This window comes from Pholis gunnellus (assembly GCF_910591455.1).
Source record: "Pholis gunnellus genome assembly, chromosome: 10".
NCBI classification, from domain to species: Eukaryota; Metazoa; Chordata; class Actinopteri; order Perciformes; family Pholidae; genus Pholis; species Pholis gunnellus.
The window spans coordinates 19,479,760-19,497,604 of NC_136537.1; the positions used below are offsets into that span (position 1 = coordinate 19,479,760).

Consider the following 17,845-nt stretch of genomic DNA (forward strand, 5'->3'; position numbering starts at 1 on the left):
GCAGGGATCTTACTGAACTTCAGCACATTTCTTTTGTTCCAAACATAAACATTCGTAATAGCGAATGGCAACAACTTTTATCCCCAAACCTCATAATCAATTACGTCTTTCTCTTTTCCTCCAACAAAATGAAGACTGAATTAGATGTGATAAGGGAACTCCGTAAGGGGTCATGAAGAAGAACAGATGGCCCGAACGCTTAGTACACTCAAATGTACTGAAACCACTGAACACACTAATGTTGAAGAGATGCATTAATGAGAAAGAACTGTGGTTCCCCGGGCGGCCCAGGCCTCTGTGCCCTCAGTCAAAGAGCTCATCAAGGACGCTGGCGGACGTGTGACGTGTGGAGGGCTGCAGAGCAAAGACAAGGGAGGAAAAAGTTTGAGTTTTCCAGGAAGTTAGTCCTTAATCTTTAGTCAAGCAAAGAAAACCCATACAAACTGAATTCATGTACGACTAGAGGCACTGTCCCAACTTCACGTCCCTCTCCCATCAGAAAAACATGTTTTTGTACTCTGTCGCCATAATGTATCAGTAATGAGTCTGTTGGTCAGCTCCATAAATCACAAGTATAATGCACTCTTACAGGCATTAATTCAACTGTAGCTCAGTTGATTCAGTCCACAATGGTGGCACAGCAGTGTATTAGAAGTTGCTACTTAAATTGATTACACAGACTTTAATCAAATCGGTATATTATAGCCAACTTTGAAAGTCACAGAGACAAATATATGATTTATAACTGATGTATTATAAGAACATTACACCTGATGTAATTAAGTGTGTAATTAGTTGTAAAGATTTGTTTTTGTTTTTACCAGTGTATATGCAGAGTCACTCTCGTAATCCTCAATCTCAGGCTCCTCTTCTTCTTCTGCACTGTCGTCCTCAATCAGAGAAAGTCTGGAGAGAAAACACAGTTTATTGTAATGTGATTATTCTTACCTGACGAATCACAAAATGAAGACAAATATTCCAAATATTAAAACAATTCCACAGTGAAACAGTTTGTGTTCTCCTTTTAAAATCAGTCTTACAAGGTGAGGGGGGAGTTCAGGTCCTCCTGATCCAAAGGGGGGCCGGTCTGGCTGGAGGAGAGCTGGCCTCGTCTGACGGGCTTCACCTTTTTCATATTGGACCTGGTGAACAGCAGCAATTACATTCTAGCGGGTATCCATACTAAACGTGTAGAACACCAATATTCGTTCTGGGAGTGAGGATTTGCCTTTTCTATCTGTTCATTATCCTGTCAGACAGATAAAACTTACCCTAAGGCAAACTCATCCTCAGACTCCGGATCGGTTAAGCCGCTGCTGATATCAGACTCTGTGGCTCTGGAGGCCAGCTGCTTGGCTGGATGTCTCTGTACAGTGGAGGTGAGGGCTGGAGTGGGAAGGCTGCTGTGGATACTTATACTGTCCAACCAGGATCCTCGGACTGCGCTGGCCACTGAACCTAGAGGAGTCGGAAGAGTCAACCAGAGGAGGTTATTCATTACCTGGGACACGTCGTTAAATTTAAGTGTTTTACAAGAAAAGGTAAATGTGGATTCACAAAAATAGAGGTAGATGCCCCAAAGAAATGGCACAAAATAACTCTGGCGGCGATACAGTCAGCTGTGTGTCAATATAATAAAGTAATAAAATCAACTTATTATCAAAATTGTCATTAGTTGCAGCTCTAGTTGAGTTGCCATTGAGGGTCAGAGAAACCTTCCTTTCACCAAATTACTTTGAACTCTAACAACTGTTGAAGATAAATCACCTTTTACAGTTATTACTGTTAACAGGAAGAGCTGTGAATCCATACACACAGTTTGTTGTGTCTGTGTGTCCATCTCACCCTGAGGAGTTGTCCTCTTGCGTTTAGCTACAGGGGTATCGTGAGAGGAGACGGCATCAGTTCTCTCCTCCCGTTGTCTGGCTTTAGCAGAGGATCGGCCGTCCAAGGACCGCTGATACAGTCTGACTGACGGCCAGGAGAGGGCAGCACCGGGACACTCTGACTTCAGAAATGCTGCCCTGAGAGGGGACGAGATAAAGAGATAAGAGAGATGAGGACAAAGACAGAGAAACCTTTGTTAATGTTTAGCTGTTAAATGTAAAACACAAGCACTGGGTTCAAGTAAAAGAGCCACTGTTTGATATGACTCTGATTTTGTGATGGCATATAATGCTTATATTGATAAGTTAGTACTCATATCATATTTGACCAAACATGTTTGTAAGGATGAGTTGAGATAGTTTTCTTACAACACAACGCGGTCCTGTCGCAGCAGCTTGAAACTGAACTCGCTGAGGATCTCTAAGAAGGGCACATTGGATTGCTGCTTTTCTCCCTCTGGTGGGTCCCGAAATGCAAAACGTACACCTTCCCTAAGAGCAGACACAACAGACAAAAGAGCTCAGAATGAACAGCTTAATTTACACCCTACAAGTGTGACAATTCATCAAGAATTAAATTATCATGTAAGATATTTCTTTCACTGAGCTGCCCCTGAGAGCGGCTCACGGCTGTAAGAAAGTAAAATGCAAAGGGCTGACAGGCCTGGTCTGCATGTGTTTAGCAGGGACACGTGAGTTACTTACGTGTGCAGGGCCACCAGTGGTTTGCGGGCACGATTAAGATCAATGCCAAAGCTCATGGCAAGCCTCTTGGCCAAGTCTCTGATCTCACCGAGATCCTGCCTGCTGTGGTCCTCCGTAAGCATCTCTGAGAACAGCTAGCGATACACAAGCATGACTTTAAATAGACGTGTTACGCAAAAAGGCATACCATACTAACAGATGTGGACCAACTGTTCCACTTGATCACTCATTAAAAAAATACTTCTAAGCAGTTTAAGTGCTGCTTTTGAATTGCTTGGTGAAGAGAAGTTTGCCACATGAAACACAGAATCGACTTAAAAATGAAAAAGATTTATATGTTTTATAGAGGTTTCTGTGATTGGCCATCTGTTAGGCATAACCCAAATGTTAGTCATATCGTAAATAGATAGTAAATACACAATTTAAAGATGCAAATGTGCCTCACAAAAGAAACATTTTCAACAAGTAGAAATGAACCAATAAAATGATAAAATTGCCTCTATGTTTGTACGGAACAATACACAATAATTGAAGCAGATACAATTATGAAAACAAATTAAAAACACCACTAACATCAAATATTTTACGATCAAAAGATGTGATTACCGTCCATTTTTAAACAGCGAGGTATTTCATGCATTCATTAAAAGTTCACCCAACATGATACACATTCTCATGAATACTTAAAGGCTGCTTGTTCTCCTGTTGGTGCACACCTGCTGCAGACTCAGACAGACGGTCTTGGCGCTCTGTACGGGATTGATGACCTTGCTCTTGCTCACAGTCTCTTTAATGATGTCGCCAAAGTCTTTGAAGTACTGGAGAGAAAGTACTCATCGTTAGTCCATTTAATTAACAGCATTGTCTAAATGTCTAAAAACGTCGGAATAATCCACTGCCTTCTCCTCATCTGTGCTTCTTTTAACCGCTCTGACTGATTCTCAGCACCTCGCTGAGCTCTTCTCACCATCCTCCACTTTCTTACACATCCTCTCCATTATTAATGGTTTATTAACTCCTTTCCTGCATTCCTAATCTAATCGATTCATTTTTAATTCCACAATTTCTAAACTCACCAATTTAACTATTACTAAGACATTTTGCTTACATGTTCAACCAACAGTGACATATATAATATGCAAGGCTAATCAAATGGACCACCTTGCTGTAGTGCTTGAAGACGTTGGTGGCAGCGGTGAGGTCCAGCACCCCGTAGATGACCAGCTTACAGTAGCCGGCCAGCTGGTTGCGCTTCCTCTGGAGAAGAGTTATCTTCAGCGCCTCCTCATCCTCAACTAGAGACAAAATGCCAGAGAGGAGGAAAGGGAAGGGAGAGCATGAGAAACAGTAACAAACTGATTATTAACTTGAAAGATGTCGACGGGAGAGGCAGGGAGAAAACCTTGAAGTCTTGATAAGACACAAGCAAACCAGAGCGCGCGATGAAAGACTGGTATTTGGCTTGTAGTGCATTAAATAAAGAGAAGGACCTCTGGGAGAACTTTGGCAGTGTGTGTGTGTTTGCAAAACACTACACACCCACGAGGAAAACAAAGTCATTTTCTGAACATTCAGTAGTTGAACTAGAATTATCAAATTGCGATTGCATGCCTCCACATGTCATCACGACATCATTTGATCCTATTTGACATCCAACGATAAAGCAAGAATCTCTGTCTGTACGCGCATGTCTTTCGCATATCTCGACAACCGTTCATCCGCTGTCCTTCACACCTGGCGGGTGTATCTCCGGGGAGTGCCGTGTGGAATTTGGCACAATTTAGACTAGCGAAGACTTTAATATTAATAATCTTTGAGTAAACTAGCCAACAGTGCTCTGTTCAGCAGCAGGGGCGGGGTGTCACGGCTCTGCAGACTCACACGTAAGCCTCAACTTTGGTACGTTTTGCCCTTGTGAGTAAGACTATTTCTTTAGTGTAAGACTTAATACAAACCTACAACACTGGCAGTGGAAAAGACGAAGGTAAAACTATTAACTATTATTAGTAAAACTATTAATACCGTACAGTAAAAGTCCTGCATTCAAATGTTTTCTGCAATTGTAGAATAAAAGAGAAGCATCGTCAGCAAAATGTACTTAAACTCACTTAACGTCTGTTCAAGGTGGAGCTTTCAATTCTAATATGATGCTGCTTAGTTTAATGCATAATAATGACTCATATTATAATTGTTATATTGTGTCAATACTGAAACTGCAAGGTAACCAGCAACATTTATCCGTTAGTGTAAATGTAGTACTTCAAAGTTTTCCTCCGAAGTGGACAAAAATACCATCGAGCTCAGCATCTTCAGTGTCTGAGAAGACGTAGTCGAGGAGGAACGACGCCATCTCAGAGCGCAGGGAATCAGACGGCAGGTGGACCAGCGTTTGGAGGTCGGGTTCAAAGCGGGCTGAACTCGTACTGTACAAGAGCAGCAAGTCACACAACAGCTCAAATGCCTGAGGATGGAAGGAAACAAGCTTCATTAGTTCAGCTCAGCTCGCCAACTGTTCTGAGAAGTCATTCTGTGTCGATGGGCAAAAGAGGAGCAAGCCAAAAACATCGGGCCTGTCTCCGACGCAAAGAGATCAAAATAACGTTTTAACTTGTAATAAGCCACTCGCTTACAGTCTTAAGAGTTCAAAATGACTGTTACTTCACACATGACTTACCTGATCTCTGATCTCAGTCTGGTTCAGAGACAGACACGTTTCACAAACTTTGCAGAACGAACGCATCTCCTTCTTCAGACGCTTCAATTCCCCCTGGAGCAGATGGTGAATGGACGCAGGGCAGAGGTAGACAGAATGCGTTATGATGACGTGTTCAGTGTTAATCAATGAGTGAGAGAAAATGCAGAAAAAGTGAAAATGATCTCAAGAGAATGAAGATCAGCTGAGACGAACTATTACGTAAAAGTGTGAACTAGTGGCAAATAAAGGTCCGAGAGTCACTCCGGGCTTGGATGCGCACTAACAGATTGTTGTGTTAATTGCCTGCGGTCTGCGCAGCTGGTGAACTGTTGAGCAACACAGACGAGAAGAGCTCCACATATACACAGAAAGGCCACCAACATGGCCTCCGTGGGTTGGCTGTGATCACGTAGGCTGGCACTTTCAAGAGCCAACTTGGTGTGTGAAAGACCGAGTCAAGGGCAAACTATTTCTAAGCATCCAAAGAAGGATGAATGCAGTGTTGTATAATCAGTCAGATGATCACCTCAGCTGGCGTGGAGTTAACTGCATTCACTTTAGCCCACATCAGGTAAAAGGCAGCACATTTCAGAGCCGACACCATGAGCTGAAATTACACAAAAAGGAAAATGAAATCTGCAGTGATCGAGGTTGCAAAAGGCAAAATATTTTCCACTATGGCCTCTATTATCACAACACAACACACTCCCTCAAATATTGAAATGTGTGACTGAATCACAGACCTCGTTGTCGAACTCTCTGGACTCCATCCTGCTCTTCAGCAGCTCCAGACAGGAGTCGAACAGCTTCCAGCCTGTCGGGTCCTTGGCACTGGACAACAAACACGAGCAACAACACAGACGCACACTTCTGTGTCACAAATAGTCTGTACTACTACTACTACTACTACTACTACTACCACCACCACCACCACCATATGAACACACTTACCTGCTCAGGGCTGCAATCCTTTTCAAAGCAGTGGCTGCACTGTAGACATGATCTTCATCTGCAGTACCCTACGTACACAAAACACACACAGACTCTCTCTAGAGGGAACAGATGCTCACCGATACCGATTTTTTCTTTCCCTACAAAATTGACATTCAGACTAAAAAACACAAATTAGAAAGATGTGCTCACATTTATCACACCTGCCAGTTTTGTTTTTTTGTGCCATATTTTGGTGTTCTGGAACACAATCATGTGTTTTCATAGTTTAGTTATAAACAGTTAATATGCATGTATTCATGTACTACAACGTTTAACTGATGAGGTTATGCTTTAAGGACAACTTAAATACAACATACTATATTAACTGAACATCATCCCAGAATGAGAAATTGTTGTTAATGTCATAAAGATACATAAACTAGGACTTCTATTCATGGCTTTGAATAAACGTAATTATAATTACGGAGGCTGCAGTTTGTGGTGCACGTTGACCCGTGTTGCATTATTCAGAGAGGTGTTTCCGTTGTAACCCTCAGTGATACAAACAGGGTGGACAAAATAGTATGAGCATGCTTTTTTATAATGAGCAACATTTTACTGTGTTCACGCTCCACTGACACGCTCCCCCACCTGCACCAGGTCACTTAAGTAGGCGTTGAGGCACTCCGTCAGGCCGTCCATCAGCTGGCTGAATACCAGGTTTGTGCGGGAGGAGAAGGTGTAGCAGTCGGCGCAAAGGGTGCTGACCAGGTTGGCACAAGCCTCCAGCACGGTGACATCTGTGTGCTTCTCTATAATACCACAAACCTGAGACAGCAGCAGGTCCAGATGCTGAGAAAGAGAGGAGAGTGTGATGGCGGACAGATCGAGGGAGAACAAGTTAAGTAGAAGGAAAATATGGGAGAGGGGAAATGATTACGAAGGAACACAATGTAATTTCCTCAAGACATTTTAACAATCTTTTCAAGGTAATTGATTTTCCTCCACTCCTACCTTCTCCAGCCGCGGAGTGCTGCTGTACATCTCCAGAGAAAAGTAGAGGGGAGCTTTGAGAAGGTGGCTCACCTTCCCTGCATCGGCTGAGTACTGAGGGGGAACAACACGGGCTCAGCATTAAAAAACATGAAACGAAAATAAATAAATACAGCATAAGTATACTTGACATAGTAATTTGGCCTTCAGTCTAAATATAATAAGAGGCAGCAGTATATACATATAATTAAAGTAAGTACGGTGGCAATGCTTCTGATGCTTCGTCAATACTTATTAAATGAAATCCTCTGTGTACAATATAATATAATAAAATGTTATATTAAGTATGTTCAGTGAACCTTGTTGTGTACCTTGGCCAGCAGCTGTGGAAGTAAAGGGATGAAGTGTGTGGTGATACGTCTCCTGTCTTGTTGCTGGAGCTTCTTATCCTTCATGCCCACGATCTGATCCCACATGTACACGTTCAGTGAACAGAACCGGGCAGCAGTTCAACCGTGTGAAGACAAAAAGCATTGTGAACATTTCCCAATGTTTGTGAATGTAAAATATGAAACTATGTGTCTTAAAAACAAAGCGGTCAGGCTCATGCCCTGCACTCATTGTGATAAACTGTCTATGTTGAAATAGGATGAAACCTGAAAGCTAACCAAAAACAAATGCGTGAGAACAGAGGCAAACGCATGATTCAAGCTGATGTGGAATATCTCATATAATTTATTCCAGTTTAGTGTCAGAGTTGCATCTTGTAGTTTTAAAACTATGACTTTTTGTATGATGGATACATTTGAAGTAAAAACAAAGACTGACATCTCTCTCGCCCCCGAGCTCCACTGCTCCATAAAACATAAAAAAAAGAAAAAAGAAAAGATTATGCATTTGTGTGTGTGCCACCACCTTCTTGCCCCGAGTTCTCCCGACAGGTGGGGTTGCCTCCACTGCCTGTCTGATGGCACACATCATCAGCTCTACGAGAGCACCCTCCTCCTCATACATCAGACCTGACAACACAGACGCACAGACAGCTGCAGAACTGAGTGGGTGATGGTTGAGACGACGCAATGCGGGGACAGCGAGGGGTGCAGAAAACAACTAACTAACTGTGATAAAACATGACTTGCCTTGCATAAATTATTTCGGTGTATTGGTGTTAAGCGGAGCTCAATGCACTGATGCAGCTAAGATGTAAGTCGTATCTTGTTCCTCACCAGCCTCGTGTAGCAGCAATGCCGTCATAGTCTCCCAGTCTCTCAGCTCAGATCCCGCCACACCCCACAGACTATCCACCAGGTAAGCCCCGTGCTCATGAAACTGTCAAGAGAATCGACAGTTAATTAATCGCTTTAAATTAGCTTCACAGCGTGTTTCTGAACTGCAATGGCCAGCATTTATTATACCTATGACACAAGGGATGGTTTGCAATTTAATACGATCTAAATCATTCCAGTATATATAACTTAAGATGTGCTGTGAGACCCCGCTACTTGAGAAAATTGGCCCTTTGGGCGTAATGTAGTTTTATTGTTTCTGTTGTAAGAATAACATGTCCTGCTAAGCGTTGTGGGTAAAATAAAACATGATTTGAACAATAAACACTGTGTTGTGCTTAGTTTACCTTTATTCGTGAAAACATAATGTCAATGATTGGAATAGTGGGGAGGCGGAAGGAGACACTACCTCACTCTGGATGAAGAAGGAGATGAGGATTTGAAAGAAGGCTGCATTTTCACTTTTATCATTTTCATGGGTGTCACTGGCAAGCACACTTTTCAGCCTAAGATGCAAACATAAAAAAATTAAAAAAATCACATTACATTAAAGGCACAATGAGTAGGATTTTCCTAAAAAAACAATGTTTAGACTGATACAAAAATAATTCCTTTGAAAAATCACTTCTGGCCCACTAGAGACCCTCTGCCGGTGTTTTCTCTTTCTGTTTATTCTGCTGTGTTTGGGGCGTTTCTCCACCCCTCGCTCTGCCTCCAGCTGTCACTCCTCTGCCTCTCCTCCCCTGGGACTCTCTTATACCCTGGGTGACACTGTAATTGTTGTCATCCGATTCAGAAGCTTAGGAAGCTCCACTAAATTATCCTGTCTGGAAAAAAATATGCTACGCCCATTAGCTAGCTAGACTGGAGATCGCTAAACTCGCTGGCTAGTGTCGTTGAGCCAGGAAGCCAGGGTTAACAGAATAATCCTACTCATTCTGCCTTTAACCAAGATGGAAAATGAGCTCACTGATTTAAGTCTGAAGCCCCATTAGTGTAGCAATAACATGCTCCATTATACAGGAAAGTATTTGTGTGATCCACGCTGCATGTTTAAACGAAAATAAGACTTCATCCAAGCTTTAGTGTGAATAAAGTTCATGAAAAAAGGTTTTGATGGTTTTTTTTAGGTGGAATGTCTTTGACAAGGAAATCAAACAGAAATGTAAACATTTGTTGAATATGGAATGATCCACAGGTATGGGGGTGCACCTTAACGACAGGACTACAACATTTAGGCTACGTTCAGACTGCAGGCAAATCTGAAAAATGGAGGTTCATCCCCAAATGTGGTTTGGATTCGATTTGCAAAAATCTAATTTTTTGTTGTTTTGCTGTCAGGACTTTGTAATATAAATGTAGATACAGCTAAACTGGATTTGGGCTGGCAGTCTGAACAAAAGTTTAGTCGGACAACGTGCAGAAAGGAGGGATGAAGATGTACTTGTTAAAGAGGAAGACGCCGGCTACAGAAGCCAGCGCTCTGTTGGAAGCGTAAACCAGAGGATAGATGTGACCGCACTCCTCCTCTCTCAGACCTTCCTCTGTCCTCCTGCACACGAGAACACACAAAGCCAGTTACAGACCATCAAGTTAGCAACATTAACACAAGAGAAAAAACATTTGATTTAATTGACTGAACTATTCTTGCAGCCTTTTGTGTATTATTTAAAAATATGTTTATTTTTTCATATAATCAAACAGAGCTTTGATAGACATCAGTTGGATTTTTTTCTAATTTCATGACCACATTTTCATCTATTTTGTTAACTAATCCTAAAAACATCTAATTTACAAGTCAGCGGTGCGAGATGTCGGCCAACCACACTGATTCATCAGCAAAGAGTGTTATAACAGTTATGAGCAACCATGACACTTCTATTGTTGAGAAACTGGATTCGAGGACAACCAGAATATATTTGCACTATTTAGTAGCTGCATTTCAGTAGAACTTTTATGTAAATAAAGCTCAAAACAATCAATGCAAAACAGAGAAAATGCATTTAAAATGGTATAAAATGTGCTATAATTGGGATGTTTTGATCTACTACAATGACAGTCCTAGACTGTATGTTGCAGATAGCGGCTCAGAGAAACCATCAGAGACAAAAAAAAAAAGCCCTCACTGTTGGAGCAGCAGCAACAGATTGACCACTTCCACTGCCACCTCTGAGTCCTTGTCCAGCACCATGGTGAGCATCCTCTCCTAAAACACAAACACACACACACATTCAGTTATGCAGTGGCAAACAAGCAGACAAATGATGGAAAATCCTGCCAGCAGACTTCAATGCATAAAAATGACACACAAATGTACCCAAACCCACAGATATGCATGCACACACACAAACACACTGATTAGGCGCTAAGCCATGCCATGAAAACCATTTATCTGCCTCAGCACATGTGGCTTAGGAGGTTTTTTATGTGTTTGAGAAAAGCTTATTAACCATCAGTAATTGGCAGCAATTAACGGTCCAGACACATGCCCAGACAAAGGATGAGACCGTCACAACAAACAGGAATGGTGAAGAAAAATTTGAAAGGCAAAGAAATAAGGGGAGGGGCCACAAAATACTGTGAAGTGAGACATAGGCAGGCAACAAAAAAGGAAACAACACAATAGGCTGAAACAATAGATTAAACAGAGATTCTGTGCAGACAGACAAAAAGACAGACAGGAGGAGAAAAGAGGCATTCAATGAGGTTGCCAATCCAGAGGGAAGCCTCACTTTAAATCTGCTGGAGAAAAGCTCCAGGCGGCCAATGAATTCCTTCTCCTGGTACAGACCCTGCAGGGCACGCACACACTGCAGACGCACTGGACTTTGCTGAAGGAAAGAAGAAGAGAGTACAGTACCACACACTCTATAACCTACATACAGACTGAATCTGCCTGTTCCTAGTGAATCATTTCTCTTTTTGTACGTGTGTGTATGTGGTCTTTCTTGTGTCTATGTGCAGATATTATACAAAAGCATCTTTGTGTAAGAGGCTGTAAAAAACTATGAAGAATTAATATAAAATAAAAATCTTCCCAATTCACTGCAGTCATTTCTGTCTCCACTGCTGGCCTGCAGACAGACAGATGCTACCTCTGTGACAGAGGTGATGTTGTGGAAATGCAGATCTAGTGCTGTGTATGTGTGTTTACCTTGTCATGCAGGGTCCACCCCAGGTATTTAAGACATCCATCATTCAGGAAGTCTTCAGGGTCCATTTTCAGCCACATGCCCAACTCCTCAATACACGTAGCCCGGATCTCAGGCAACAGGTCCCGGTAACGGTGCACAAACACACCGCGGAACGTGGCATTCATCATGGAGGACAGCTCCTCTCTGTTCTCCTGCATCTAAAAATACACACATAAAACAAGGAGTGTAAGAAAACATCGGTACACTTGACTGAGACCGTGTTGAAAGCAAACTCAGATTCCACTGTGCTGATTACATTAAAAAAAGTTAAATTACTCATGGATGGATGGACTGCTTTAATGTCCCGACCTGCCTGTTTAGTATGTGAAAAGTGTCCGTGTGTCTGCATGTGTCACCTCACTGACGGTGGCTTGCAGCTCCTCCAGTCGGCCAGGGGCTCTGTCATGCGCCCCCCTGCCGTTCTCCATGTCGTATTGCCGCTGGGTGGTCTGCAGCTGAACAGACAGCAGCACAGCTACTTCCACCAGCCCAGTCATCAACTTCATGGCTAATAGAGAAAAGCATCACGGTTAGCACGGCTAGACGGCAGGACTACACACGACCTGGGGTTGATTTTTCAATCAACAGCTGTGTCTCATAGGCATAACTGAAACCTTTATTTACACACGGAAAGGCAAGGTTAAAAATAAAGATACTTTTCTTATCATCTGACCTTGTTCTTTGATTGTATTGTTTCCGGTGAAATGTAGGTTAAAAGAGTAAAATTGTGAATTAATCATATGGATATTGATGGAAACGTATATCAGGAATATTCGCACATATCACAGGAAAACAGTGAACTCCACAGGAAATGCTGCAGACAGTTTGCCATCTCCTTTGATCCTTGATACTTTGAAATTCGCCGACAAGACAGAACCGGTATAAACAGTCGCTTCAGCGTCGGGGTTATTCATCTTTTAATCTGATTTTACAATTTTAATGGAGAAGCACATCAGGTACAGTCACAGTCAACATCTACACAGCAGCATGGGTCCAATAGTAGGATTAATAACATCTAAAGACTTGTGTCCCTTTTAATTACCTCCGGTATAAAAAGTAAATCCTTGGTAACAACGTGCATTACTTATCCAACTAAACCACATAATGGTTAAGCTGTTAAATGCTATTTTGTGGGTTCAAAAGAAAACAATGAGGAACAATAAAAGCCAGCCATACAGAAGGAATACTTTCTGAAAAACAAAGAACTTCTCCAGCAACTAAAACAGATGTCAGCTGAATGCAGCGGTTGTTTCTGGCACTCAGAGAAGCTGGAGAAAAAATGGTTTCTAAGCCTCAAAAACTAAAGCAAGTGACTTAAATTACTAGCATACAGAGGTGCTTTCCAACAATCAAAAAGTGTAGCCTCTAATCCAGAATCAAAACTCCCCTGTGAAGTCAGTTATCAGTGCATGTGTGTGTGTATTTTTCTAGCATTTCATGCACCAGTATTGTGCCGACGTGCTTACCAATCAGGGTACTGGTGTGTCGGAAGGCTCTGACCTGGGAGTCGGAGAGGCCGGTGAGCAGAGCCAGCAGGGAGGGGAAGAGGTACTCATCAAAAATGAGGCTATTCCGACACGATCTCACCAGAACCCGAACAAACTCGCACAGGCCTGCTTTGAAATGCTTCAGCTGGGGGCCTGGAGTGCACAGAGGGTAGTTCACTGAATCCTGGAAAACGTAAAGAAACAAAACAAATGGAGGACAGACATCACACACTGTGCTTTGTATAGTTCTTTGAGGCAGAAGTGGTTGCTGTTCTAATGACAATTACACCAAAGTGATTAACTCATTAATGTGTCCATTTATCAGCTTAGATTCTAATTAGTCTGTTCCATCACGCTGTACTCCATCCTTCAGATTATAATCTCATAGGTTATGTTGTTTGACTTTCTCAGCAAAATCAAGGATTATTAGAAGTAAGAAGGGATGACAAAGACCACGAACAAGATTCAAACTTGCAGATATTTGTTTTTAGGATATATTTAAACAAATCTAAACTATGTCTCACCTCATTGAACTCTTTGGTTAGTGTGCCGATGATCTCAGCATTCTGCATGCTGTCCAACATCTCTCTGCTAACCACACCTGAACATAGAAAGTGTGATAATACATTAAATCTGCTTCTTGTATTTGACCCAAAAATGAAATGGCATCATGATTTCTGTTTATTTTTTTGCTCCACGCTCACAAAATATTGCTATACTGTGATGTCACTAGACAGAGGATTAACACAGCTCCTACACGTTGCATCGTTACCGTACTGGGAGATCAATAGTTGACTGCTGATCATCGCCTGAGCTGAAATTGGAAGGATAATCTTTTGAACTTTGACTCCCTCCCCCTATCTCTTGGGCTCCCTCTTGACCTCTGACCTTTGCATCCACAGGACTGAACAATGAAGTTGATGAGCACCAGCAGCCCCGCCTCTCGGCTTTGCTTGTAGCTGTCCAGCCACTCGTCCACCACCGTCTTCAGATTGACAGGGAGATAGCAGCCAATGAGAATGCTGGGCTCAGATCAAAAGGGTGAATGAATATAATAACTATATATATATATATATATATATCATTAAAATAACATTATGGATTTCAGCTTTCAGCTTTCCTCCTTCCATTGGCCGGTTAGGTTTCTCTCAGTAACATATGTGGGTCTGTATGCCCCAACGATCTCACACACTTCTGCTCATTTTAAATTCCAGTATTATTCACCATCTACTTTGCATAATCCTTTCTGGCAACCATGGCACCATTGAACCTAAATGGACACTACTTTAGAACATCTGTTGTGTGATAGTGTGGCGTACATTAAGAACATAGAAAAATATAGCAGCGCACTAGAACTGAGAAACCTTTGCGTAACAGATTAAAGATTAGTTAACTGCAGTTCCGCTGAATGTGCTGTGTGAAAGTGAGCCTTCACCCAGAATCACCATCTGCATTGTGCTGCTGCTCTTCACTGTAGTGGCAGACTTTTTTTATTACTGCTCACCAGACTTTTTTTTTTGTCTTTCTATTGTTATGTGATGCATTTTTTGTAGTCTTTAACCAGAAGAGGCTGGGCACAGCACCACAAAGGTTTGTATGGCCACATGCTGTCAATCATTGACTACACAACCCAGTGAAAACACTTCTTCCTCTTCGCGTATCAAAGCCAATTCTGTCGGGTCAAATCAGTCAGCCACTGACAGCAGAGGATAATCTCTCTCATTGTTGCTCATAGGGCCTTGTTTCTCTTCTCATTACACATTCCTCCTTCAGCACCTCCCTCCCTTCATGTGTTTATCTCTACATCCCCTTCCCCCTTTGCTCTTCAGCTGACGGTTTGCTCACCACCATGGCACTCTTTCCAGAGCGGACAGCGTCATAGATATTCTCTGCACTGATGTCCCGGTTGTCCTTGTTCACTCTTGTCACAGGTCTAGGAGAGGCCTGCCCGGATGTCCTCTGAGAGGGCTGTTGGGAGGAGTCTGGAGGAGTGGGGATGGGGCTGCTACTGGGGCTGGACACCCTCAATGCAGCTTTATGCCTAGGTCTCTTGGGTGGCTTGAGATGAAAGAGATGGGAGGGTAGCTCAGCAGTGGAGAAAGGGAATTGATGTTGTCAACTGAATTAGTGGTAGCCATGGCAAGATACGGTGGAGGCTTACCACAGTGCTGCAGTTAATATGACTCTGATGAAGCTTTTTTTTAATCTTTTATAAGAACTAAGAGATGAACGACAATGACGCTACTGGGTTCCACCCTGAACTACTCCATTGTGAATAATCACAATGAAAAATATCTGAATGAGTGAACCATCTTGAGAGAGAATAATTTACCTGAGGTCCAGTTACTGCCTGTTTTCTCCTCTTTGAGACTTTCAGCGTGGCCTCATAGTCACTGCCAGAATCTGAGAAGTCATCAAACTCCTCAACACTAACAGACAAGTAAAAACACAAAGGTTATTCATTTGCACCCCTCAAGTTATTGTAACATTCTGTTGTCGTGGCCAACAGTCGGGTCAGTTAGGAAGAAGCTCCCAATAGCCCCTCAAATGATCACCAATATTGTGTTTATTCCATTTGTCCTCGTCTCCTCAACTATCTTTTTTTATACAGGTTTGACTGTATATTGGATGCTGTTTCAGCACACTTTACCAGCTAGTTTTAGCTGCTGCAGATGCACACATGCCTTTAAATCCGGACTGAGATATGTGGATATATACTCTTTTGAGTTTGAGAAATGGAACATTGTGTTATCTTTGACATCTCTTTATTCCTCGTTTATGCTCTGTTGATTTACATGCATCTTAAATTAGCTGAATATGTGTTCCTGATAAATTCTCCATAATACAATATGTTCAACAACAAGTTATACTTTGTGACAAGTCTTAAGAGTTATGTTTACCTTTGCCAAAACAAATGTAGCTACCTGCACAAGTAAAAACAAATGCTAGGCTAGGCTAACCTTACCTGTCCAAAAGGTAGTCTCCACTTGCCATTGTCACTGAAAGAGGACACGGATTGTGAAGTGGTTTTAGTTTGCAGGTTAGCTGGTCTTTGCTAGGACGCTACTATGTGGGAGAGGAGACACAATTAGCCACAAGACCTAATTTAGCCCCTGAGATAAACTCCTAGCATTAGCTAACGTTAGCTAGCTAATTGCGTAGCCTCCTTTACAGTATTTCAAATGTCCGTTAACGGACTTAAAATAGTAGCCAGCTATCTACTACAGCGAAAATTACCCAATAATCATCATTAGCAAAGCATTTACATAATTGTACTACCTGATAATATAATAACCGATCAGTTTGTCGCTTTCTTAAGAGACTTATCGTAATTTATTCCTCCGTCTACACGGCCTGATTAGAGTTAAGGGCGCGCAAACGTACGCAATATGATACTCGATGCCCATTGGCCAGAACCTACTCAGATCAGACGATGGTTGGTCCTTCGAGAAGCTCACGTGATGACAATTGGTCATTCACACAACAAGTAGTTCTGCTTCACCAGACAGAAAAAAGTAAATGAAACACGTCAGTTAAACCACAGCGTATTTTAAACAATACAATTAATTACAATTACGAATTTAACTATTGCTGAATATAAGGTTATAATAATGCACTTGTTAAATATGTGCAGGTAACTTGCTTTACCCTCTTTATTGGTATGTTTTCTATAAGTTTCTACATTTACTGTCATATGGTATGGTATCTGTGTACAATCTGTCTGTTTGTCCAGTATTTAGGACCCTGAGGTGGTTGGCTCAGCTGCTCCCCGCCCTGCAACCGCAGGCTCCTCACCCAACTCTCCCATGTTGGTGCTTCTCAGAACGGCCCATTGTTCTGAGTTTGACGGGTTATGGTCAAACCAGCTGAGGTGAAACACACAACTTCTGGTCGAAACCTTAAAAATAAAATACCTATTGGACTCGCTTCACCGTGTTTTATTGTAGGATCATATTGTAGGATCATATTTGGCCTGGAAAAAGTGCTTCAACTGTATATTGTGCTCAACAGTGACAGTAAACAGCACCAGTGTCCAAGCCGGTTTGTAGCAGAAAACATTAAAATGCAGCCAATTTACTGTACATGCTAAAATTAATTATTACGAAGCATTCTAATTATAGTGCTCCAATTAGTCTGTCAGTTTTTGCTTACTAAATTACCTGTTTCAGGTGAGAGACATTTAAAAAGTGACACATCTTCTGAAACTTAAATAAAAAAAATGTTTAAATGTTTTAGGGCAATTATATGCTATAAGACGTCCCACTGAGGCAATAAGCAAAGCAAAACATATGCTTGCAATTAGTGGGAATAGGGCAACACAGATTATCCAACATAACTGGTGCTGCAATTTTTGGGCCCTTGAAAAACTGCTCACCCTTTAGGCCCATGTCCAGCTTCCTGTATCACACCTGTTCAAATGTGTTGCAATATCTTTTTATGGTCATCCAATATACACAAATAATGAAATTAACAATAAATAAAACATTCCAAGAGGCTTTAAATGCTTATGGGCTGCTCGTTAGAGCATAGCAATGTTTATTATCTTGTATATTACATTTTCATTCAATTTAACCAAATTTATAGCTGTCATTTTATTTTACTCTGTTTTTACATATGGTTTTTGTTTTGTCTCTTTTACACACAAACAATCTTACCGTTGCTTTTA

At 41.8% G+C, this 17,845-nt stretch overlaps 1 protein-coding gene across 1 annotated transcript; it reads right to left on the bottom strand.

The window, feature by feature from the left end:
• Positions 1-303: 303 nt before the first annotated feature.
• stag3 (STAG3 cohesin complex component) lies at positions 304-16,173 on the bottom strand (the record flags this gene model as incomplete). The annotated part of the gene is made up of 31 exons (XM_079167548.1): positions 304-354; positions 822-906; positions 1,041-1,142; positions 1,272-1,458; positions 1,846-2,024; positions 2,256-2,378; positions 2,592-2,725; positions 3,308-3,409; positions 3,753-3,886; positions 4,884-5,052; positions 5,266-5,358; positions 5,813-5,893; positions 6,030-6,117; positions 6,238-6,305; positions 6,871-7,071; positions 7,234-7,326; positions 7,584-7,676; positions 8,128-8,231; positions 8,439-8,541; positions 8,908-9,004; positions 9,943-10,050; positions 10,625-10,704; positions 11,231-11,329; positions 11,653-11,850; positions 12,049-12,200; positions 13,159-13,363; positions 13,704-13,780; positions 14,068-14,164; positions 15,025-15,237; positions 15,512-15,608; positions 16,145-16,173. The coding sequence occupies 31 exons, from the start codon at positions 16,171-16,173 to the stop codon at positions 304-306; spliced, it is 3,642 nt and encodes a 1,213-aa protein (XP_079023674.1).
• Positions 16,174-17,845: the final 1,672 nt, after the last annotated feature.